Source organism: Equus quagga, chromosome 10 (genome assembly GCF_021613505.1).
Source record: "Equus quagga isolate Etosha38 chromosome 10, UCLA_HA_Equagga_1.0, whole genome shotgun sequence".
Taxonomy (NCBI): domain Eukaryota; kingdom Metazoa; phylum Chordata; class Mammalia; order Perissodactyla; family Equidae; genus Equus; species Equus quagga.
Window position 1 is genome coordinate 107262725 of NC_060276.1, and position 25255 is coordinate 107287979.

At 38.3% G+C, this 25255-nt stretch overlaps 1 protein-coding gene across 4 annotated transcripts in view; it reads left to right on the forward strand.

Moving 5' to 3' along the window:
* The first annotated feature begins 21 nt into the window (after positions 1 to 21).
* Positions 22 to 25255, forward strand: part of RPS6KA3 (ribosomal protein S6 kinase A3) — a 111883-nt gene continuing 86649 nt past the window's right edge. For 2 of the 4 annotated variants that reach the window (XR_006890274.1, XM_046672838.1), the window contains exon 1: positions 22 to 315. Coding sequence is in view for 1 of the 4 variants with exons in the window: in XM_046672838.1 (XP_046528794.1) it covers positions 247 to 315 (69 nt within the window). In the remaining 3 variants the exon portion in view is untranslated. The remainder of the gene's footprint in view (positions 316 to 25255) is intronic. The other 2 variants (XM_046672839.1, XM_046672840.1) reach the window with 1 other exon arrangement.

Sequence of the window (25255 nt, forward strand, 5' to 3'; positions counted from 1 at the left end):
CCCGGCGGCGGAAGGAGGAGAGGAAGAAAGGGGCGAGACCCGGTGCCCGGCAGCGGCGCGAGGCTCTCGCTCGGCGCGCGGACGTCTCCAGCCGGGCACGCGGCGTTCGAGGGTCGGTGTCGGCGCCGAGCCCTCTCCCGGGCAGCCGCCGCTGCTGCCGTGGGGCTCGGGCGGCGACGGAGCGGGGCCGGCCGCGGGGCGGGCGGGGAGGGAGGAGGCGGTGAAGGCGGCGGGCCGGGGGGGAAGATGCCGCTGGCGCAGCTGGCGGACCCGTGGCAGAAGATGGCTGTGGAGAGCCCGTCCGACAGCGCTGAGGTGAGTGCAGCCGGGCGGCCGGGGCTGGCGCGTCCCCTCCCCTCGCCCCCGCCGGCGCGCTCCCCACCCGGGAGCCGGCCACTCGGCCCCTTCCTCTGCCGCTCACCTCTCGCCTCGGTCTGGGATTCCGGTTTGGGTAGTTGAGGTTGGTCTCTTTGCCCTTCTGTTCCTCCCACCCGCACCCACACCTCCCCTCCCTCGCTCGGGGGGCTGTGGGGTGGCGGCGCGTGGGATTCGGAGTGGGCGCTGCGCTGTGTAAGGAGCCGATTGTGATCAACTTTGCGTGGGGGGAGCGGCAGGCGGAGCGGGGGCCGGCCCAGAGTTGAGAAGTTTGGCCCTGCCGGGTTGGGGGCTTCCCTGGACCCGGGTTACTTGGGGCGATGAAGAACTGGGTGGGGATGGGGTTCACCGGAGAGCAGGGACTCCCGAGTCTGGCCGGGGGAGGGGGTTGCTGCGGGGGCAGGTACAGCCCAGGGCAGGGGTGGCGACCTGGGGGGGGCGGTTTCGGGTAGGGGTTGCAGGACAGCCCAGGGGTTTTGCCTCCCCCCATCTGCCGCAGCGGTTTCTGCTGCTGCAAGGGAAAAAGTAGAAGCCTGAGGGCCCCCCCCCCCACCCCCGTTTCTGAGGTCGCTGAGCTCGAGGACCCCGTCCTCGTGAGTTTAACTTGAGTTTCCTGTCCATGGAGGTAAGAGGGTGATATTCAAGGAGACCAGCGGCCGCCGTAAAGGGCTTTCTGGTTCTCCTCGCCCGGGATCCTGGTGACTGTCCCTGAGACACCCTCCCGAGTGCCAAAACCCAAAGAATATACCCAAACAGGGCAAAGCAGAATTTCCCCGGACACCCCACGGCACCGAGCTTTTCGCAGCCGCCCCTGTCCCGGAACCAACTCGGGGTCTGCGAAAATAATCCAGACAAGACCCATTCCAGGGCATCAGCGCTCCTCTCCGGAGTGGAAAATCAATTCCTGATGGTGGCGCGTCTGTGATTCTTCCTCCTGGACTTTTTTGCTGTCTTCTATCCGCACAGCGGACTTTGGGGGATTACAGGATGATAGGCTGCGTGTGTGTAATAGTTACTGAGTGAGTGACCCCATTTCTGGAAAGCATGACTGAAACGCGGGGGTGGAATGGGGCAGGCTCCGATGAGTGGTGTACTTGGCGGCCGCCGCTGCCCTGCCGGCCTCCGCAGTGTGAGAGGTGGATAGGGTTACTGGTTACGTCAGTAAGACCGAGGCTCAGTTTGATCTGAGATGCGGGACACTTGCATTGTCGGGTATATAATGGAAGAGGAGGGGGATCCGTGCAAATCGCTTTTCAGTTTTTTCCTGCTCACCTCCACTGCTGTATAAAATGTTTACTTGCTCTCCCTAACGCAAGCAGAGTTGCAATAGTGCTTACAATGGGTGCTTAGTATTTTGCGACTTGGATCGTATTTTCCAAACCCAAACGAAACGCTGCTCTTCAATAGAAAAGACATTGATATATGTTACCTAGATTTTTTTCTTAAGAGGAGTCATGTTTTGAAGGCTGGCAGAATTACGAGAATTTCATTTAAAATTATGTTAGCCGGTCTAATACTATAAATCTTTTATAAGAAACTCAAATTTAGAATGTTATTCATCCTTCGAATGGATAGTGTGAAAAGTAGTATGCCAGGGGGCTCTTTTCATTCATTTTTTTCCCCTCAGAAATTTTTTTGCATTAAAAATATAGCTAAAAGATTAATAAGATATGTTCTCAAAGTGCTGACCTTGTGGAAAGAAATTGAATTTGCTTTGAACCTGATTTTTAGATGCAAACCTTAACATTTGCAACTCATAATCATCCACATTTCTGCTTGGCACGTATCAATGTGCAAAAGAAAAGTCATTTAAAATTCTACCTTATCCTTTTCTATGTAGCATACATTAGGATAAAGAAGGCACAAAACTGATATTTATTTAGCACTTATTATATGGCAGATACCGTGCTACATGCTATTTCATTATGTTTCCTTGACCCAGCAGAGTAGGATTATGATCCCCATTGTTACAGATTAAGAAACCGAATCTCAGAAGTTAAGGGCCCAAAGATTATAAATAGTAAATGGCAGAGCCATAATTCAAAGCCAGGTGAATATAATTCGTGTACTTTGCTTTATATTACAGTAACTGCTTCAAATCCTTTGTGGAAAAATACAGGGTATAAATAAATAAGCCAGTAGTTAGAGGTCATGTATTTTTCAGAAACAATTGTGATATTATAAGAGGTCTCATTTGTTAAAGCAGTTATTTTGGTTACTGTCATGGTTTCCAGAACCTGGCAGATAGGACTCCACACTTTGCCATTTTCAAAGAATTTTCTTGATATTCTGCATGAGGTATGTCAAATTGAGCCAGTGTTGCCTAGATTTATTAAAACTAGATTTTAACAAATTGCCTTTAGATATTTTGTTGCCTTTGGTTGTTCAGCTGTTTCAAGTAAATTGCTTCTGATACAAATTTGGAAATATTGAAACCAGTAGGGAAAAAGTTGAGAATTTTCATTCAAAAGTCTAACATTGGGCTTAATATTATACCTCTCTCTCTATATATGTATATAGTATGTAAGATTATACATTTCCTCCCCAGTAAGTTCTTATCAGAGAATAATTATATTTTACGAGAGTCAAATCATTTTTTAAATTAGTCATTTACTTGAGTAAATACATCAAAAATTTTCTCTCCAGGCTAAAATATTTCAAGGTTGGTCTCTGTAGGAATTTACATTTATGGTCTCACCCCAGTAGACTGTGAACTCTTGAAAGCAGAGACTTTTTTTTTTTCCTCTGTATCCTCAGCACTTAACACAGTACCTGGCACATACATATTATGGACCCAGTGGATGTCCGCTGAGTGAATTATGAAGGTCAGGAATAGGGTGGTTATCAGTCTTATCTCTGTCCTTATCATTTTATTCTTACATTGAAATATGAACAATCTTAAAAGACCTGAGGACCTCACCAGAAGTACAGGCAGTTTCTTCATTCGTTTATATGGCCTTCCTGCTTTAAGACCTCACATGAGTCTCATGGTACTCAAAACAAAAAAACCCTTGTGGTTGAACTCAAACATGGGTCAGAACAAGATAGGTTAGAAGTAGGCCAGATGTTTAAAGAAGCAAGTTTAGAATAATAAAAGAAGTACTATGTAAGCAAAGTCAAGATTGGTACAAGATTAAAAAACAAAGAGCTTCCTAAATAGTTCAGGTGAGTTCAGAACTCTTTATTGAGTTATCCAAAGATGCTGGTATGTTTTTGAATATTTGTCTGTTGAGGAGATCGATGTCAAGGAATTGTGGCTATTCTGTTCTACAAATTCCTTGCCACTACTGTCAGGGACAACATTTACTGGATCATAAGCCTGACCTAAAGTGACACTTTTTTCTTAGTTTCAGTAGAGTAAGGATAAATGATAGTAAACATAACTATGAACAATTTTCAAAAGTAATAAAATTAAGGATGTTATTTTGCTTTATAGAAATGTGTTGCATAAAAATAGCCACCTCAAATTCCTTTAAATAACAAGTACTCATAATGCATTGAAAAATAACTATATAAATATTTTCTTTATAAAATATGAGACCCTTGTGTTGGAAACCATCTTCAGTGGATGTGCAGCCATCTTTAACCTCAAAGATTATATTGGATTCTATATTACTTCTACTATATCAATATTAACTTTCTTATATTTCATCTGTAGGGAAAAACATTCTATTAAAGTATGATCATTGATTTTGAAAAAAATGTTTTATTAAGTTTCTTTTCCTTTTCCTGTTTCATTTTTACCACCTTTCAGGTTTTTTTCTTTCCCCCAATTGAAGATCTGAGGAGAGGACAGGTATTGTTACATGTCAACTGTCAAGTAACTGTGACACATTACTGAACACTTCATTGTTTTCAGTGATTATGATATAGGATGTCAGTTTTTGTTAAACTGAAATTTAGGAAAGTTTGCTTAATTTTGGCAGCTTGGTCCTATACTAATGGGTTGATCCCAAATGTGAAACTTCTTTGGTACATTTAAATTTTAAGATAAAGAGGTAAACTTATCTAATGAGAGAAACAAGTATAGGCAGACTTTGCCTTTTCTTTAGTATGTTTCTGGAAATCACAATGAGTATATCTGATTTTTATATAAGAAGAGTGGTATAATTGGGATGTGCATTCTTCACCAAGGACATGACATTTAGTAAATTATAAAATGCTCAAAAATATAGCAGGTCATTTATCAAAAGTCCAAATTGCAGAAGAATTGTTCTAAAGATTTTTTAAAAATTTACTATCCACTAAAAAATTCATGCCATTGTGATCATTGACAAGACTTGCTCTAGAGTTCCGTGCTCAGGGACCTGTGATCTGCCAGGCTGTGAATGATGGGTGACGTCAAGTGGCCCGATTTGCCCGGTGCAAACTGGATGATGCTTTAGAGCCAGTGGTTAAGCTTACGGTGTACAACAGTGACATCTTGGTGGTCTCTTGGTAATGCATGAGTGTGATAGTGTTCAATTGTTTATATGTTTTGGTGGATAACAAGTTTTAAAGAATTGAAACGCAATTGTGCAAATATGTGTATTACATATCCCATTCCCCAATTCACATAGAACAAAACAAGCATTACTTGACGTAAGATTACTACTTGACATTAGATGCCCCCCCCTTTCAGAGTTGATACAATTTCCTGTGTCATTAATCTGGAACAATTACCAGGTCTCAGATATACTGGTTTATTATATTAAATAAATTGGTTATTTAATACCAAATAGCATGAAAGCAAAGATAAAACAACTATAAATCTTAATTTTTAAGTTAAATGTGTCGAGTTAACAAAACGAACACAAATACACAGTCATGTATTGCTTAACGATGGGGATATGTTCTGAGAAAGGTGTTGGCTGTTGTGTACTACACACCTAGGCTCCATGGTACTAATCTTAGGAGACCACCGTCGTATATGTGGTTTGTTGTTGACCAAAATGTCATTATGCAAGCATGACTGTATACATTTTATAAAACAGATTCAGGATAAAATCTGTCCATATAGAACATAACTATTATTTAACACATTTGGCCTATTTTGACTAAATACATTAGTTACTAGCAATTAAATATTTCAATTTTACTTATCTCCTTAAAATTTAGGAGGCACTTTGTTGGATAATTTGGATGTATGGCAAAGTGTTAAAGAACATAAGCTTTGGAGCCATAAAAACCTGGATTTGAGTCCTGGCTCTGCCACTTAATAACTCTGTAATCTTATGCAAGTTATTTAATATCTCTATGCTTCAACATCCTAATCTGTAAAACAGGGGTGAAAATAATATCTATCTCATGGGGTTGTGGTGAGAACTAAATGAAATGATAATATATGTAAAGCACTTGGTTCAGCACATGGTTTGTTTAATAAATAATAGTTATAATGAATCATCTCTCTAACGGAACTGTCTGAGGAAGTTCTGTGTTTTTCCTCTGGGGTGACTTGTTCAGAATCAAGCAGAACAGTTAAAAATGATTTGCTTGATTGATCTGTTTAAACAGAGCCATTATAATATCTGAATATAATTGTAAGAGTAAGGTCAACAGAGATCTCTTGAATCTTGTCCTTTTTTGTGTTGTTCCCCTCTTCGATATTGTCTTTAAAGGGGGAAAGCACATAAAGAACATACTGAAGAATATATGTGGAAGAAGGAAGAGAGGAACGTATGTTCACATTTCAACATTGCTCAAATTGGAAGGTGTCTGACAATCCATGGCATGTTGTTGTTTAATTAGCAGTGGGTTTTTTCCTTAGTGATATTTAAGATCATAGTATATCTTACACATGATGTCGTCTTATAATTAATGAAATATGGTACATCCTGTAGGTCAACTTCATGAAGGAAGTATATCCCTGAAGAAATGGATAAAGTCAATATATAGGGCCAATAAGTACGATTTTAACTTATTTTCTGAAGCATACCAAAATAAAATGTGCACACCTTTTTAGATTTTAGGATCAGTTCTGTTAATTTCATTTTTAGGGACAGAACTTAATACGGCACACCTCCTTCCTCATTACTCTAAACACATTTGTTCTTGTTATTTGAATATGCCGTGAGTAACTGGGTTTTCCTGTTCAGAAATATAATCCTTTGGATTTGGTCTGTTATGTGTTATTGGTACTTAAGGAACTTTAAATAGTACATACTATTTTTAACTGAGAAGTCTCTGGAATGTTAAAGGTGTATCTGTGCCCCGACAACCATCTCCCTCCTCCAAAAAAAAAAAATAGGAGCGTGGCATAATCAAGTAAAATTGGGAATTGTGGAGTTAAACAAGATTTGACCAATTTCTTTACTGCATAACTTCTTAGAACTTTCAAGATGATGATGTACATGATGAATCTGCAAAAAGGATATAGCCCACAGCAGTTGAGACTTGATGTCAGAACCCCTTTTTCATGAACCATCTATTGAGGTCTCAAAGGACACAAGTGCTTTGCAGAACACAGTTTTGGAAAGTCTGATAAATACAGTAACATGATCCAGTATTGCCTGGAAATGAGCTATTGTGTCTAATTGTCTGTATCAAAGCTTCTTTTTTTTTTTTAACTGTTGAGAGTTTTTGTTTCATTTTGCATTGAAATCTTTCTAAATTAAAATTGTATGGCAATTTTCCATGTGAATAGTGGACAAAAAATTTAAGTATAATAATTTAAATAAAAGTTTAAAATAATTTAAACTTTTTAATTCAATGTTCTGAAAATTGATGGTCATATTCTACCTTAATATAAGCTAATTGCCCCTACTAAATGGCCCCTACGCTGACTTGCTTTGTACCTTATACCTAATATTCATAGTTTTTGAAAACTCTCTTTTATCATCTGCTACTTTATGCTGCTGTCATTCTGCTTACCTCTCCCATTCTCCTTTTTAAATTAATTGCTTCTAACTTGCACTTACTAGAAAACAAGTAGCTAGGGTTAATGATATTTTGATGCAACCATTTCTAACTTGGGAACAATGTTACTTCACCTTAAAAAAGCAATTTACACTTACAGTTTACCAAATAATGTAAAATAGCATCCTCCCCCTTTTTCTGATCTCTGCCCGTCATGTACACATACCTCTGGAGTCAGGGGTATTTGATGGGCATATTACCTACTCATAAACAGTGATTTTTATGCTTCAGCATACCATAACAGAATGGCTCAATTACTAGCGTTGCCTACTCTGCATCGTTACCTTCCTATCTCAAAGGTGTCAGCTAGAAAGGAATGCGAATGAACTAAAGAACAGGCAGCCACAAGACCAAAAGCTGGCCTACTGCCCCACCTGGAGTCAGGTCTCCACATTGTCTTTTGGGGGTTTTTTTGTGGTTTTTTTTTTTTTTTCATGTGATAGTTCTAGTTTCCTGAATATTAGATACCCTACATTTATGTGTAAATCCAAAGGCACCTTTATATTTCCTGTTATTCTTCTACTCTATTAATATAAATTGAATTACAGCAACAGCATAACAAATCAGATTTACCCATCTTAACTAATATATTCATGTTTTCTTACATACCTTAAAAACTAATTATGTTTTATCTACCATGTAAATTGATTTTTATAATCTTGCATATGACGATGACCTCATCTTCAAATCTGACCTGGTCATCTAGATTTCTGTGAGCTTGCCTCTAATCCTTTGGTCCACAAAGCTTGTTATAGGAAACTTGGTTCAGTCATTTGATATGTGTTAGAAGCAGATGTCAAATGATAGCCTGAAGCAAAAGATCATTTTGACATTAATAGATTGAAGTGCATCTCAAGCGCAGTGTTCAGGGAGAAATATTCACTCCAGAAATCTTGTAGAACCTATACTAAAAACCTAATTTACCTAGAATGTTATTTCAGTTCTTCACATTTAGAAGCAGAGGAGTCTACCTGAAAACAATAGAAAATAGTGGGAAAGATTTACTTAAAAAAAGCAACTTCCCTTTTAGCACCATTCAGTAGCCACTAGTCACATGTGGCTATTGAGCGCTTGAAATGCGGCTAGTGTGGCTGAGGAACTGAATTTTAAATTTAATTTTAATTTAAATAGTTACATGGCTATTGGCTACCCCATTGAACATCACAGTTCTAGATTATAGGATTAGTACAAATTGAACCCTTTTTTCCTACACAAGTGTTTTTCAACCCTACCTTCTGTTATTTGTATTTTGAAATTAATAGGCTAAAGCTTTTTGTAAATTAAAAATATATTTAATATGCTTTTAAAAATTATGTTTAATCAGCTTTGCCTTGTCCCTCTTCTACCCTGAAGATTTTGATGAGCCCTCCTGGGTGGTACATGCCCCTCAAATCACCATTCTGTACTCTCTATAGCTTTACTAGTTTTACAGTGACATTTCTCATTCAAGTGATAACACTGAAGCATTGGGGATATTTAGCTTTACATTGCATTATGTAAAAAAAGTATTGCATTACGTTCACTATACTGTGCTGATTAATACTAGAAAAGTAGATTGGTACATCTTGGAAACTAACATTTAGTGAATGCCCCCTCTGACTAGACACTTTGTGTATATCAACTTGAATGAGGTAGACGTAATTATCCTCAACTTACAGGTGAGAAAACTGAAGCCTAGAGAGGTTAAGTAACTTGCTCATGGTTGCACAGCTAGTAAGTGAAGGAGACAGGATTCAAACCCAAGTCCAACAGATTGCAAGTTCCATTGACTTTCTACTAGACTGCCCTGCTTGAGTTGAGAACAGCATATAGGTGAGTGACTCAGTCTGGATGAAATCTCCTGCAGAGGAGAAAGGTTACAGGTGGTTTGTATAAGTAGATATTTTTATGGGAATGTATAGGTAGAGTTAGAAAAGTTAAATCAATATTACTCTCCAAATACAACATGGGTTAAACAGACTTTTGTGAGCTAGCCTGAGAAACAGCATTTGTGACATTCTATAGGAAAATGTTTTGAGATTTATAAACAGCTATCTAACAAATGAACATTTGAAACAAAAACTGCAGTGTTTAGGAAAGGGAGGCTGCCTAGGTGTTACTTAACAGCTTTCCGTACGGAAGCCCCTGGGTGTGTGCTTGAGTAACTGTGCTGTTTGTTAATTGCAGCTTATTAAATCATTACTTCTTTATATTTGCATCTTCTTTTCAGAAAAGTCCATTTAACATTCCCTCAAAGCCAGAAAACAGGATCTGGTTCAACCTGAAAAGTTGCCAATTATCTTGATACAGTATCAGAAAAGGAAATTTAAAGAAAAGTTACACAATCATTGGTGTTTTTTTTTTTTCTTTGGGTTTTTAAACTGTTAGGTCAAATAGCCCTAATTAATCTCTTTTAAAATTGAGATAAGATATACATACCACAAAATTCACCCTTGTAAGGTATACAATTCAGTGGTTTTTAGTATATTCACAAGGTTGTGCAACCATCACCACTATCTAATTACAGAACATTTTCATCACCCCCAAAATAAATCTCATACTCATTAGCAGTCACCCCGTATACCCTCCTTCCCCTAGCCCCTGGCAACCAGTAATCTACTTTCTGTCCCTGTAGATTTGCCTGTTCTGGAATTTCATATTAATGGAATCATACAATATGTGGCCTTTGTGTCTCACATCATTAACATGAAGTTTTCAAGGTTCATCCATGTTATGACATGTATCAATGCTTCATTCCTTTTTATGGCTGAATAATATTCAGTTGTATGGATCTACCACATTTGTTTATACATTCATTGGTTGATGGACATTTGGGTTGTTTCCACTTTTTGGCTATTATGAGTAATGCTGCTATGAACATTCATATACAAGTTTTTATGTGAACATATGTTTTCAGTTCTCTTGGGTGTATACCTAGGAGAGGAATTGCTGTGTCATATGGTAAGTCTATATTTAACATTTTGAAGAACTACCAACTTGTTTTTCAACTTGCTTGTACCATTGTACATCCCCACCAGTGGTGTATGAGGGTTCTAATTTCTCCACATGCTCACCGACACTTATTATTGTCTTTTTCATTATAGCTGTCCTAGTGTGTATGAAGTGGTATCTCATTGTGGTTTTCATTTGCATTTCCCTAATGACTAAGGATTTTAAGGATCTTTTCATGTTCTTATTGTCTACTTCTGTACATAATTAATTATTGTGTTTATTTCCTTACTGAGTTTGGAGGCTTGACTGGAGTTTTGCTCTAAGGCTGTTATAGAAGATCCTTATCTATGTTATGTTATATACATAGTTCTTCTCTGAAAACTTGGTTTCAATTTGTGCTTTTAAAAGATTGTCTTCACTTTTAGGTGTGATAAATACAAAGCTTTTCCTAGAACAGTGATTTTTCCAACTGGGTTAATAGAGTCCCACCTTCTATGGAAGTACCTTAGGATACCTCATCACCTGGGCCACTCCTTCTCCCAACCAGAGCAGAGTTCCTAGACAAACAGAACAAGGGGTTAAAGGTTAATTATGGAAAGTTATAGAAAGAAAGCAAAGATTGAGGCAGTGATAATTTTCCTTAACAGTCTCCTCAGTCTTGTTATACTATTCTATAGTTTCTTATTTAAAGCAAGAGTGCAGGAATTAATTGAAGGTCAATACAAACAAAAGGTCTAGAATCTTTGAAATTAAATATAAGTCAACAGGTAAATCAATTCTTTTCAAGAATCCATCTCTTAAATAAAGTGAGATATATAGGTGTTCCATTTAAAGAAGTAAAAATGCAAAACAAAAGCCCTGTTTGCCTCCTTTCTTTCAAGTTCCTGCTGGCTATTGGTAGAATTCAAGAGGAATAACTATCACAGTGGATGTTGATAGCAGTAAAGGGGGTTACTTAAAGAGAGAAATGTCACAGTCAAGTTAAAAATAAGATTTGCCTTGGATTATTAAGAAAAGGAGCTCCTAAATGAGTTTTCAAGTGATCTTCCCCCCTGGCTGTTCTGAGTGTGTATAGTGTAGTATTAGGTGATAATGAATGAAATAGAGTTCTTTCCTTTGGAATATTATAGTCTAAAAGTACTGAGGTGGACAGGCAGTTGAATAACATGAAGCAGGCTAAATTAGCCAGGAATAACATAAACAAACATAATTGAATCTTTAGGGGAAAATTATGATCCATGATGTTACGGCAGTTTTTCATAGTGCATTTTTAACCATAATGTGGAAAACTGGAAAATAAGTGTTATTACCTCTGACACTCAATTTAGTTCCTTTTAACACACACATACACACACACAAAGAAAATAAATGTTATTTTCAACATAATAATGAGTCACTGGGAGGACACTTGTGATTCTGCCAAGATGGAGGAGCCCTACTTCTCCAGGGTCCTCCTTTGCAACTAAAACACCTTAGACATAACACAACAGATAAGCACAGGAACACCCTGAAAGGTGGAAATAAGAAGGCACACTGCACACAGACTCTAGGACTCAAGGAATGACACAGATAGTGTGTTCCATGAGTTTTCTTATTGTCTCCCATATATCCTGGTCAGGGTGCTGTTAAAGCCTCCAGCCTGGGACCACCAACAGGCATAGACAGAAAGGGCTCTAAGAAAAGCCTGTTTTCTTTAGCCAGATGACTGGGGAAAGGGTAGCCTAACAATAGTAAACCTTTTTGGGAGTACCCACCCTCCTGTAGCCAAACGCCAACAGAAAAACCCCACCCTACTCCAAAGAAGCAAGTGGCAGTGCTCTGATTCCGCCACCCAGTGGAGTTGGCTGGACACATCAGGGACCTAATCTCTCATTCCTTGCCTAGCAAAAGCAGACAGAACTTTGATTCCCCCTATTGTGGGGGCAGGTGTGTTTAGCAGGTTGAGCAGGGACCTGATCTTCCCTCACTCCCCCATCCCATCCCTTGCAGAAGGAGGTGATACTCTCACTAGGGTAGTGTGAGTGGGGTCCAGCATCCAGTCGAACTTCACCACAACCTGGAAGCAATGAGACTTAACAAGGTGGTATGAGGCAGGGCTAGTCCCCAGTAAACCTCCCCCTGCCCTATGTCATGAGCAGCTGAGCCTCCACCCTCACCCCAATATCAACAAGGCAAAACAAGATGGTTGGAGGTGGGCTAGTCAACACTGCTTCCTCCTTCCCCTAATGTCAGTGGGGCCCAGTGGGGAGCTGAGCCTCCATCCCCATCTGGCATCTGCAGGGTGGAACAAAGTGGTGGATGGCAGGGCTGGTTGGCACTCCACTTCACCCTCTCCCCTTCCCTGTTGTCAGCTGGGCCCTTCAGGGAGCTGAGCTTTCCACCTTACCTTGCAGCAACAAATCAGTGTGAGTCAGATCTCTGCTTGCCCTCTCCCTGTTGTCAGTGGGGTCTGTCAAGGGGCTGAGCTTACACCCCTCCTCAGAGGCAATGAGGTGGTGTGGGTTGGTGCCCTACTTTCACTAGGACCAAGAGTGGAGCTGAACTTCCATCCCACCTGTCTGCAAAACAATGTGAGTCATTGTTCCACTTTTGCCAGGGTGGTGTTGGTGGGACCCAGCAGGAAGCTGAACATACACACTCACCCTGCCCTCACACTACACCTCAGTTGGTGGACTGCCTACTAAAAAAGATTAAATAGGATCCAGATTCTTAGGATCTCCAAAATGTTCATTACACAATTGAAGATCTCTTATACTAAGAGCCAGGAAAATCACAACACGAATGAGAAAAAAGTCAACAGATGCCAACACTGACATGCTTCAGATCTTGACATTATCTGGCAAGGATTTTAAAACAGCCATCATAAAAATGCTTCAGTGAGCAATCACAAACACATTTGAAACAAATGAAAAATTAGTCTTAAGAAAAGAAGTAAAAGATACAAAGCAGAAAATGGAAATTTTAGAACTGAAAAATACAATAACTGAAATAAACTTGCTACATGGGCTCAACTGAAGAATGGAGATGACAGGAAAGAGTCAGTAAAATTGAAGATAGAGCAATAGAAATTATCCAATCTGAACAACAGAGGAAAAATAAACTAAAAAAAAAATGAAGAGAGCCTCAGGAGCTTGGGGAACATTAATAAAAGATTTAACATTCATGTCATCAGAATCTTAGAAAGCAGAGAAAAAAGGTGGACCTGAAGAAATAATGGCTGAAAGTTTCCAATTTGGCAAAAGACATAAACCTACAGATTCAAGAAGCTGACTGAACCCCAAATGAGATAAAGCCAAAGTAATCCACACTCAGGCACATCAAAATCATCCTTTGGAAATGAGAAGTTGTTTAATGGGTATAGAGTTTCAATTTTGGAAGATGAAAAAGTTCTGGAGATTGGTTGCACAACAATGTGAATGTATTTAACACACTGAACTGCACACTAAAAAAATGGTTAAGGTGGTAAATTTTATGTTACATGTATTTTACCACAATTTAAAAATTTTTAAATTGGACTAAAAGTAAAAACAAAGAATCTTGAAAGCAGCTAGAGAAAAATGAGCTATTACCTATAGGGGAACAGTGATTCAAATGACAGCAGATCTCACATGGGGAACCATGGAAGCCAGAAGGAAATGACACACTGTTTCTCAAATGCTAAAAGAAAAGAACTGTGGTCCCAGAATTCTATACCCTGTGAAAATATGGTTCAGGAATAAAGGTGAAATCAAAGCAATCTCAGCTGAGGGAAAGCTAAGAGACCTGATCTATAGCAGATCCTGAAAGAATGACTACAGGTAGTTCTCCAAGCAGAAAGGAAATTATAAAAGAAGGATCTGGAACATCAAGAATAAAGAAATAAGAATAACATGAATTCTAGTCTCTTCCGGAAAATAGAAGAAGAGGAAACATTTCAGAACTCATTTTTTAAGGCCAATATTACCCTGATACCAAAACCTAAAGACAGTACAGAAAAGAAAACTACAGATCAGCATCCCTCAAGAACAGTGGGCTCACAGAAGACACAGAATCCTTGACAAAATGTTAGCAAAACAACTCCAGAAATGTATAAAAAGAACTATACACCATGACCAAATGAGTTTTATTCCAAGGATTTAAGACTGATTTAGTATTTAAAAAATCATTTGATGTAGTCCACCATATTAAAAAGTTGAGGAGAAATCATGTTAATAATGCAGAAAACATTAAACTAAACACTTATTCATAATAAAAACTCAGCAAGCTAAGAAAAAAAGGGAACTTTCTAAACTTGATAAAGAACATTTACCAAAAACCCACAGCTAACGTCCTTAATGGTGAAAGACTGAATACTTTCCCCTTAATATCAGGAACAAGGTAAAGATGTCCACTCTTAGCACTGCTATTCGACATAGTGCTGGAAATTATTGCCAGCATATTAAGCAGGAAAAGGAAATAATGAAGGACAGACTGGAAAGAAAGACATAAAACTGTCCCTATTTGCAAGTGACACGATGGCCTCCAATGAAAATCCCAAGGAATCTACATAAAACAAGAATAAGTGAGTTCTGCCAAGCTGTAAGATACAAGATCAGCATACAAGAATAAATTGTATTTCTGTATACTAGTGATGAATGTGTGGGAACTGAAATGAAAAAGTACCATTTGTAATTGCTCAAAAAAATACTTGGGTATAGCTCTAGCAAAACGTGTAGGACTTCTATGCTGAAAACTAAAAAATGCTGATGAAAGAAATCAAAGGTCTAAATAAATGGAGAAGGGTGCTGTATTCATAGATTGGAAGACTCAACATAATAAAGATGTTAATTCTCCCCAAATTCTTCTATAGATTTAACACAAGCTTATTCTAAAAATTATATGGAGAGGTAAAGGAACTAAAGTATCAGAAATAAGATTAAAGTGAGAGAATCACTCCACCTGATTTTAAGACTTACTATATAGCTTCAGTAATCAAAATTTTGTGGTATTGATGAAGGGCTAAACATAGATCAGTGGAATAGAATAGAGAACTCAGAAATATATCCATACAAGCACAGCCAACTGATTTTTGTCACAGGTGCAAAAGAAATTCAATGGAGGAAAGATAACCTTTTCAACATGGTGCTTAGAGCAATTACACATCCATAGGTCAAACAACGAACCTCAACGTAAACCTCACATCTTACACAAAAATTAATTCAAAATGGAGCATGGATTGAAATATAAAATGTAAAACTATAAAACTTTTAGATTCTGGATCAAGGTGATGGAGTAGGAAGATCCTTAGCACACCTCATCCCATGGACACATCAGAACTACAACCACATATAGAACAACTATTGGTGAGAGCAACCTGAGGACTAGCAGAACAGATTTTCTACAACTAAGAATATAAAGAAAGAGCCACATCAAGATGAGTAGGAGGGACAGAGATGCAGTCTAGTCAGAACCCACACCCCTGGTCTGGCAACCCAGAAGTGGGAGGATATCACAACCACAGAGGTCCTCCTGAATGAGAGGGGCGTGAGCCCCACATTGAGCTCCCCAGTCTGGGAGACCTGCACCAGGAAGACCATCGCCCATAACATCTGGCTTTGAAAATCAACGGGGCTTACATCTGGGAGAACTGGAGGGCTATAGGAAACTGAGACTCTGCTCTTAAAGGGCACACACACAAACTCACTCACTCTGGGTTCCAGAACAGAGGCAACAGTTTGAAAAGTGCCTGGGTTATACACGAAGGAGATTCATTGACTAATTTTAGAGTGTGTGCCAGAAGGGTGGGGATCTGTTGGAGCTTTCTCCAGGGGTGGAAGAGCTGGCAATGCCTTGATTTGTTTTGTTTTTGCTTTCCTTTTACCTAGCTGGCCTGACCCCAGCTGGCACCATTTCTGACACTCTCCATCTACCTTGTTAATACTACTCACCCTACTCTGATGTTCCTCTGCAGACCCACCCTGACCAAGACTCCTCCAAAGTGGCTCCTGCCCCACCCCATCTGGTGAGCAGCACCAACTGGCACTGGAGCCCCTCCAAAGTGGCTTTACCCCACCCCATGCAGTGGGCAGCCCTGGCCAGCGCTGGACCCCCTCCAAAGTGGCTCCCACCCTGGGAGGCCGGCCCCACACACCAGTGCACCTGCAGCAATCACAGCCCAGGCATAACAGGAGGCTGCACACAACCTACATAGGGGACACGCCTGGAGTACCTGGCTTTGGTGACCAGGAGCAATTGCACTACTAGGCCCCACAGGACGCCTTCTACATAAGGCCACCCCTTCAATACCAGGACATGGAGCTGATCTACCTAATACATAGAAACATACACAGAGAGTTAGGCAAAATGAAGAGATGGAGGAGTATGTTCTAAATGTGAAAGAACAAGACAAAAACCTCAGAAAGATAACAAAATGGAGATAAGCAGTCTACCAGATAAAGAGTTCAAAGTAATAGTCATAAAGATTTTCACCAAACTTGGGAGAAGAATGGATGGACACAGAAGTTCAAGAAAGAGATAGAAAATACAAAAAAGAAGCAGTCAGCTGAAGAATACAGCAATGCAATGCAATAATAAATGAAAAACACATTAGAGGGAATCAACAGCAGATTAAATGATGCAGAAGAACAGATCAGTGATCTGGAAGACAGGGTAATGGAAATCGCCCAATCAGAACAGCAAAAAGAAAAAAGAATTTTTAAAAAATGATGATAAGTTAAGGGACCTCTGGGACAATATGAAGCATACTAACATTTGCGTTATAGTGGTCCCAGAAGGAGAAGAGAGAGAGAAAGGGACAGAAAACCTATTTGAAGAAATAATGGCTGAAAACTTTCCCCAGCCTGGCAAAGGAAACAGACATCCATGTCCAGGAAGCACAGAGAGTCCCAAATAAGGTGAACTCAAAGAAACCCACACCAAGACACATTATAATTAAAATGTCAAAAGTTAAAGAGAGAACCTCAAAAGCAGCAAGAAAAAAACAGCTAGTTACATATAAGGGAACCCCTACAAGACTATCAGCTGAATTTTTAGCAGAAACTTTACAGGCCAGAAGAGAGTGGCATGATATGTTCAAAGTGCTGAAAGGAAAAAATTTAGAACCAAGAATACTCTACCCATCAAGGTTATCATTCAGAATTGAAAGAGAGAGAAAGAGTTTCCCTGACAAGCAAAAGCTAAAGGAGTTCATCACCACTAAACTGGCCTTACAAGAAGTATTAAAGGGACTTCTTTAAATGAAAACAAAAGGCCATAACTAGAAATAAGAAAATTATGAGAGAAAAAAATCTCACTGGTAATGGCAAACATCATAAAGGTAGTGGATCAACCATCTATATAGCTGGTTTGATGGTTAAAAGGCAAAATTAGTAAAATCATCTATATCTACAGTAATTAGTAGATACACAAAAATATGTAAAATATGCCCAAAACATAAAATGTCGGAGAGGGGAATAAAAAGGATGAAAGTCAAGAATTATCAGAAGACTTCACTGTATAGTTTTTTTTATTTGAAAGTTAGGGGTTAGGATTATGCTGAGAACCAGAGGAAGCAGATGAAAGCTGGTGTTCGAGTTAAAGAGATGGAACTGGCTTAGTCTGGTGGGGCGACAATAATTTCCTGAGCCTGGGAAGAGGGTAAGAATCCTGTGCTTCCAAAAGTCTGTATCTGCATTCAGAGTCCCTAATGGAGGGCATCTGTGGGATACTATGGCATGTGGACTCTAAGCACTGCCGCTTGGAAGCAGCTTTCCCGATCTGAAAGACTGCTGAGAGGAGCCATCTGGGGAGAGGAGTGCCCATCAGATGGCAGAGGACCAGCTCTATGGGACTTTTGGCAGTGATGGTGCCCACTGCAGACTTGGGACGAGGCTTCTCCCATAGTCTGGCACTAGATTTGTCAAGGATTCTTATGTGAGCTCATGGGTTGGATGCCACAGAACCCTAATAATGACTGAAATTAGATTTATGTACTCTGAGACAGGTTTAATTTATCTAGGAAAAAAAATTTTTTTACAATGTTGCTCAAATTTATTTCCACCATGTGGGAAATATCTATGCATGTGAACAAGAGCTGGAAGGGTGTATTAGTTTGGTATGATGGTAGATGATTTTCCCCTCTCCAAAAAAAAAAAAAAAAACCTTTTAGAATTTATACATAGGAGAAAATCTTCAGGACTGTGGACTAAGAGTTCTTAGACCAGATACCAAAAGCACAATCCATAAAAGAAAAAAATCAATAAATTTGGCTTCATCAAGGTTCAAAACTTTTGCTCTATGAAAAAGACCATGTTAAAGGGATGAAAAGACAAGCTACAGACTGGGTGAAAATATTTGCAAACCAAATCTGAGACAGGACTTGTAGCTAGAATATATAAAGAACTCTCAAAACTTAACAGTAGCAAAGACAAACAATCCAATTAGAAATTGGGCAAAAGAGATGAACAGACATTTCACCAAAGAGGATATATGGACAGCAAATAAGCATATGAAAAGATGTCAACATGGTAAGCTATTAGAGAAATGAAAATTAAAACTACCATGAGATATCACTACATGCCTATTAGAACAGCCAAAATAAAAAATAGTGGCAATACCAAATGTTGATGAGGATGTGGACAAACTGGATCTCTCATAGATTGCTGATGGGAATGTAAAATGATACAGCCCTTCTGGAAAATAGTTTGACCGTTGCTTACAAAACTAAAATACACTTAGAATATGACCTAGCAGTTGCACTCCTAAACATTTATCCCAGAGGAATGAAAATGTATGTCCACACAGAAGTCTAAACATAAATGTTCATAGAAGCTTTATTTGTAATATCCACAAATTAGAAACCAAATGTCCTTCAGTGGGTGAATGGTGAAACAAGCTGTGGTGCATCCACACCATGGAATACTACTCAGCAACTAAAAGGAATGAATTGTTGATATACATAACAACTTGGATGAATCTAAAGGGAATTCATGCTGAGTGAAAAATGGTTACATACTCTGTGATTCCATTTATATAACATTCTTGAAATGACAAAATTGTAGAAATGGAGAGTGGATTAGTGGTTGCCAGGGTTGGGAAGAGGGGAAGGAGGGAAGTGGGTGTGGTTATAAAGGCAATATGCAGGATCCTGGTAGTGATGAACTGTTCAGTGTCTTTACAGTGGTGGTAGATCCAGGAATTGAAACATGGGATAACGTGGAGAACACACACATGAGAACCTGCAAAACCAGTGAAATCTGCATAAGGTCTGGGCCATTTGTACCAGTATAAATTTCCTGGTTTTGACAGGAAGTTATGTAAGATGTAACCACTGGGTTCAGAGTATATGGGACATCTCTGCATTATTTTTGCAACTTCCTGTGAATGTATGATCATTTATAATTAAAAAGTTAAAAGTCAGAAAGCATTAGATAAAATTTAATGTCTATTCTCAATTAAAAACTTAGTAAAATAGGAATAAAAGTGTGTCCTTAATATTATTAAAAAATAATCTCAGACCAATAGCCAGCACCATGCTTTTTTTTTTTTTTTTTTTTTTAAGATTGGCACCTGAGCTAACAACTCTTGCCAATCTTTTTTTTTTTTCCTGCTTTATCTTCCCAAATCCCCCCGGTACATAGTTGTATATCTTAGTTGCAGGTCCTTCTAGTTGTGGCATGTGGGGTGCTGCCTCAACGTGGCCTGATGAGCAGTGTCATGTCCGTGCCCAGGAGCCAAACTGGTGAAACCCTGGACCTCACAGTGGAGCACGAGAACTTAACCACTCGGCCACAGGGCTGGCCCCCAGCACCATGCTTGATGGGGACATATTATAGGCAATGTCATTAAAACTATACCTGCTGTTTTCATCTCTATTTTACATTCCAGAAGAGTTTGCTAATGCAATTAGACAAGGAAATCAGAGTATCCAAAAGAAGGTTAAAAGATTACTATTCATAGATGATAAAATCATCTACTTAGATAATCGAAGGAAACCACTAAAAAGGTTTGTTAGAACTGATGGTAGTCTAATAAGGTGGTATCAGAAATCAGTAAATCACTATCCTAGTTAGAAATGATAATGGAAGAAAGATCTCATTCAAAATAGTGAAAACATAGAGGCTGGCCCCATGGCCGAGTGGTTAAGTTCACGCACTCCATGGCAGGCAGCCCAGTGTTTCATTGGTTCGAATCCTGGGCTCGGACATGGCACTGCTCATCAAACCACGCTGAGGCAGCGTCCCACATGCCACAACTAGAAGGACCCACAACGAAGAATATACAACTATGTACTGGGGGGCTTTGGGGAGAAAAAGGAAAAAAAGAAAATCAACATAGTGAAAATGTTAAATGTCTGGAAATAAACCTAACAAGCAGAGGGCTGGAACTAAATGAAAAAAATTTCTCAGTTGAATTAAGGAATAATTTGAATAAATTGAGAGAAAAGCTATGGTTCTTTAAATTACTTTCAATAGGATTTGAGGTTTGTTTTTTTCTTATTGTTTATTTTTTAAGAATTGAGGATAACTTTTCCTCCTGTCTTGAATGAAATTCCCAGATTTTTAGTTTTTTTAAATTTCTTTAGGTTTCTTTTCATTATTTTATAACTTATCTGAACAGTTAATACTAAAAATTTTTAGTAAAATGCTCTATTAATAGTGTTTATGCTTAATACATATGTAGCTAGAATTAATCATGGAGCTTTAATTAGAGACTATATTTCTGATTATTTTTTCAGAAATAAGCCTTGCTGCCAGGTTGTGTTTATAACTATGGTAGTTTTTAAATATATCTATGTACATATTTTTTAAATGAGTGAGTAGTTTGGATTGTTTTTTTCCTAAGTAAATTCAACTTTAAACTTGTGCTAAAACACTTTATGTTAAGATACGGTTAACACTACACAAATGGGAATTTTGATTGGATGTTAAGCTCTGATTTATTGTGCTTGAGCAAGCCCCATTCTGTCTCATTTCACTTACTTGCAAGATATTACTGCTGTCTTCTTTTGTTCATAAGGATGTTTATAAGACTGTGTATAAGTTCAATTAGTTTAAGTGATTGTTCGTTAACAGTTATGTTATCAATAATGTATTGGGTTCAGTTCAGCAAACATTCAAGCACCGCTTGTTTTACTGATGAGGAAACAAGTTCAGGTAATTTTGCCATAACCACATAGCAAATAAAAGCTTGGGCTTTGAAGCCCAGCATAATGGTGTATCTGTTTTAGACAGAAGGGCTTCATTAAGCTTCTGGAAACCAGAAATCATTAGACTTGTTCCTGAGACTCTTAAATTAGCCAACCCAAGTAATGCATTAAAGAGTTATCTAGTACTCAGGCTTTTAGCCCTAGAAATGGAAGTGGACGTATTAGGGTAAGGGACTCATCAGAATCCTCTCAAATATTTGTATTTGTCATTTCCTCTGGCATGTACAGGAGGAAAGAGAAGCTAACACTGAACACCCAAATAGCTAGGCATACTGAAGCTTACCACAACCTCAGCATAGCTAGTATCCAAATTTTGTGGATTAGAAAACTGAGATTCGTGTTAAGTAATTTGCCCTAAGTCACACCTATAATAAAGGGCAAAGCCAGGTTTTGAAATATGGTATGTCAGGCTCCAAAGCCCATGATCTTTTCTCTACACTGTGATTTCCCGGACTCATCTAATCACAGGAGTCCTCTAAGGTGTCTGTTTAAAAAATGAAATATGGAGCCACGGGGTTTCTGGAACTTATGATTCAGTTTCGGTTTGGGGTGAAGCGAGGTAATGTATCATTAACAGGAGTCTTAGGTGATTTTGATCAACAGGTCAGTTGGGGAAATACTACCAACTCCGTTGAATACTAAGAGGTGGGGTTTGAAGGTATTAGAAAGTCAGGAATAGGACTGAGAGTAGATAGAGGAGCTTAAAAAACAAGTTAACACTTTACTAGTTTTCAGTACCAGTAAAATAAGGATAGTAAGATTGGATTGTGGAAATTATAAAATTGCTTTAGTTTCCTTAAAAACAGAAAAACAATGTTTTTGTTCTGTCTTTGTTTGTTTGTTTTGTTGCTGAGGAAGATTTGCCCTGAGCTAACATCCATTGCCAATCCTCCTCTCTTCTTTGCTTGAGGAAGATTTGCCATGAGCTAACATCTGTGCCAGTCTTCCTCTATTTTGTATTTGGGTTGTTTCCACGGCATGGCTGACGAGTGCTGTAGGTCCATGGCCAGGGTCCGAACCCACAAACCTGGGCTGCTGAAGCGGAGCACACCGAACTTAACCACTACGCCATGGGGCCAGCCCCCTGAAAAACAATGTTTTATGTATTTTTAAAATTAGTACTTCTTTTTCAGGTGACGACATTTGTACAGTCCATTCTTTGGCATGATCTTTGTTTACACTGGGTACAAAGGCACAACTGAAGGATATAGATAAAACTGTATTTTGGATGCAGGAGAGAAAGAAGGAATTAGAAATAACATTAAAACCAGCTTTAAATACAGAATCAGTAATTTCCTCAGGTGTAAAAACCCCACAAAATCTTAAATTTAACTTTACTCCTTAAAGTCACAGGATTATAACATTTTCAAGCTGAAGAGCTCTTAGATATCCACATATTTTATGCATGAAGAAACCACAACTCAGAGAGGCTTACAGGCTTACCCACAGTTATTGGCAGACTTTCAAATCCATGTTGGCCAAGGTTCCATCAAACTCTTACGGATTGCAGATAAGTACTAGAAAATAGTGACTTTTCTAAGGTCACATTTGCTTTTTATAAATAAATTTAGTGGCAAATCATGTTTACTTTATAGTCTCTATCTAACTTTATAGTTTCTTTCTCTTTTAATTGCCCTATTGAGAATATGAATATATTCAAAGGAATCTCTTTTAGGAGATTATACAATTTGAAATATTATATCTGATCAATGACATGTTATAAAAATGAACCATTACCTTCTTAGAATAGTTTATTTAACAAATGGACACTTTCAGAACATGTTGTGTTGAGGAAGAACTCTAGTTTTCTCCACTTTTTATTACAAAATTTTGTTTTGTAAATAAGGAAAAATTAGTGTAGCTAGATGCCTATACATGAATTCTAGCAGTAAGATGACAGTATTACTGTGTTGCAATATGAGCTTTGGATTCAGACTTGCATTCATTTACCTTATCTGCAAACTTAATACCTGTGTGATCTTGGACAAGTTCTTAACTCTCAACTTTTTTCCTTCTCTACTATACATAATAATGTACCTCATGGTTTATTAATGATTAGTTGGGATTAAATGAGAGAATATCTGTAACATGGCTAACACTGTACTTTGAACAAAATAAGCATTGCATAAATGATGGCTTTAAAAAAATTTTTTTTAATTTTTTTTTAATTGTAGTAACATTGGATTATAACATTATATAGCTTTCGGAAGTACGTCATAATATATTTCAAATTCTGTGTAGATTACATCATGTTCACCACCCAGAAACTAGTTATAGACCATCCCCTCACCTGTGAGCCTCATCACCCCTTTTGCCCTCCCTCCACTTCCCCTATGGTATTCCGCTGAGTGAAATTAGTCAGAGGGAGAAAGTCAAATACTGTATGATCTCACTCATAAGTAGAAGATAAAAACAATGACAAACAAACACATAGCAATGGAAATGATGGCTTTTATTATTTATTTCCTTGAGCCAGTGGTTATTTAGAAGAATATTAATTTCTGAATGAGTGCTTTAATATATTTCCTTACTCGGTTTTTTTATTGTAATCAAAAACTATGATTTATATGATTCCTGCTTTTAAGAATTTTTGGATTTACTTTATGGCCTAGAACATGGTCAACTTTATAACTTTTCATAGACACTTGAAAAGAGCCCATATTCTTTTTATATTATAAAATTCAATATCTACCTATTCGAGTATAAATTACTTGAAATGCTTTATCCTTATTTTGTTCATTATACTAGTTGATGTTAGTGTGCTAAAATTTCCCCTTCCATTTTGTTTCTGTTTATTTCATTTTATAGTCCCCAAAAGCATCTCCTTTTGCGTTTTGTGGTTAGGTCAATCTGTGATTAAATGTTCAATACTATTTTGCATTTATTATTTTTAATGACTTGTTTGCAAAAATAACACGTTAATTGTAGAAAGTCTGAAAAATAGAGAAACATACACAGAAAGAAATAAACATCTTTCTATTACTCTTATCACTATTAAAAGATTTAAATGTGATTAAGAGTAGGAGTTTTAGAATCAAATTTGGAGTTGAATTTAGTCTCTGCTTATTAGCCTTATGCAGACTATTAGACTTTTTCATTTATTCAACAAATATTTATTGAGCACCTACTATGTGCCAGGCGTTTTGCTAGGAGCTGAGGATACAGTGCTTCAGAAGACTGGTGTACCCATCTTGGCTTAATTTCCTCGTTTGTAAATTAGTGATCATGCCTCACAGAGTTGTTAGAAGCATCAAAGATAATCTATAGTACTTAGCACTTGCCTGGTGCGTGGTAATTGCTCAGTAAATGATAGCAATTATTATTACTCTATGTAGTAAGTACTAATTATATTTTTAGCCCAAATCAAATGACCTTTTTAATCGGCCTAAGGTTTTTGCCTCACATTTTATTTTTGGCCTTAATATTACAAACACTTGCTTTCTTTTTCTTTATGCTTTTCTATACTTATCTGTTCTGTTTGGGTTTCTCTTTAAAGCAGTAAATAATTGTGTGGTGTTTTCAGCCTTTTTAAAAATAATGACCCAAGACACTTGAAGTTTTTATAATCAAGCATTTCAAACACATGCCAGAGTGGAGAGAATAGCATAGTGAACCACCATATTCCCATAACCCAACCTCAAGCATGATCAAATCATGGCCAATCTTGTTGCATCTGTACTCCCCTCTGCCCCCCCCCCCCCCCCACACACACACACGTACTCTCTGTCTTCCCTTTCCTGGTTCCAGTGGATTATTTTGAAACTAGTGCTACATACATCAATTCAGACATAAATATTTGCATTTATATTTCTTAAATGATAAAGACTTTTTGAAACACGTAACTGCTATACCATCATCACTCATAAAAATGTCAGTAATTCTGTAATAACA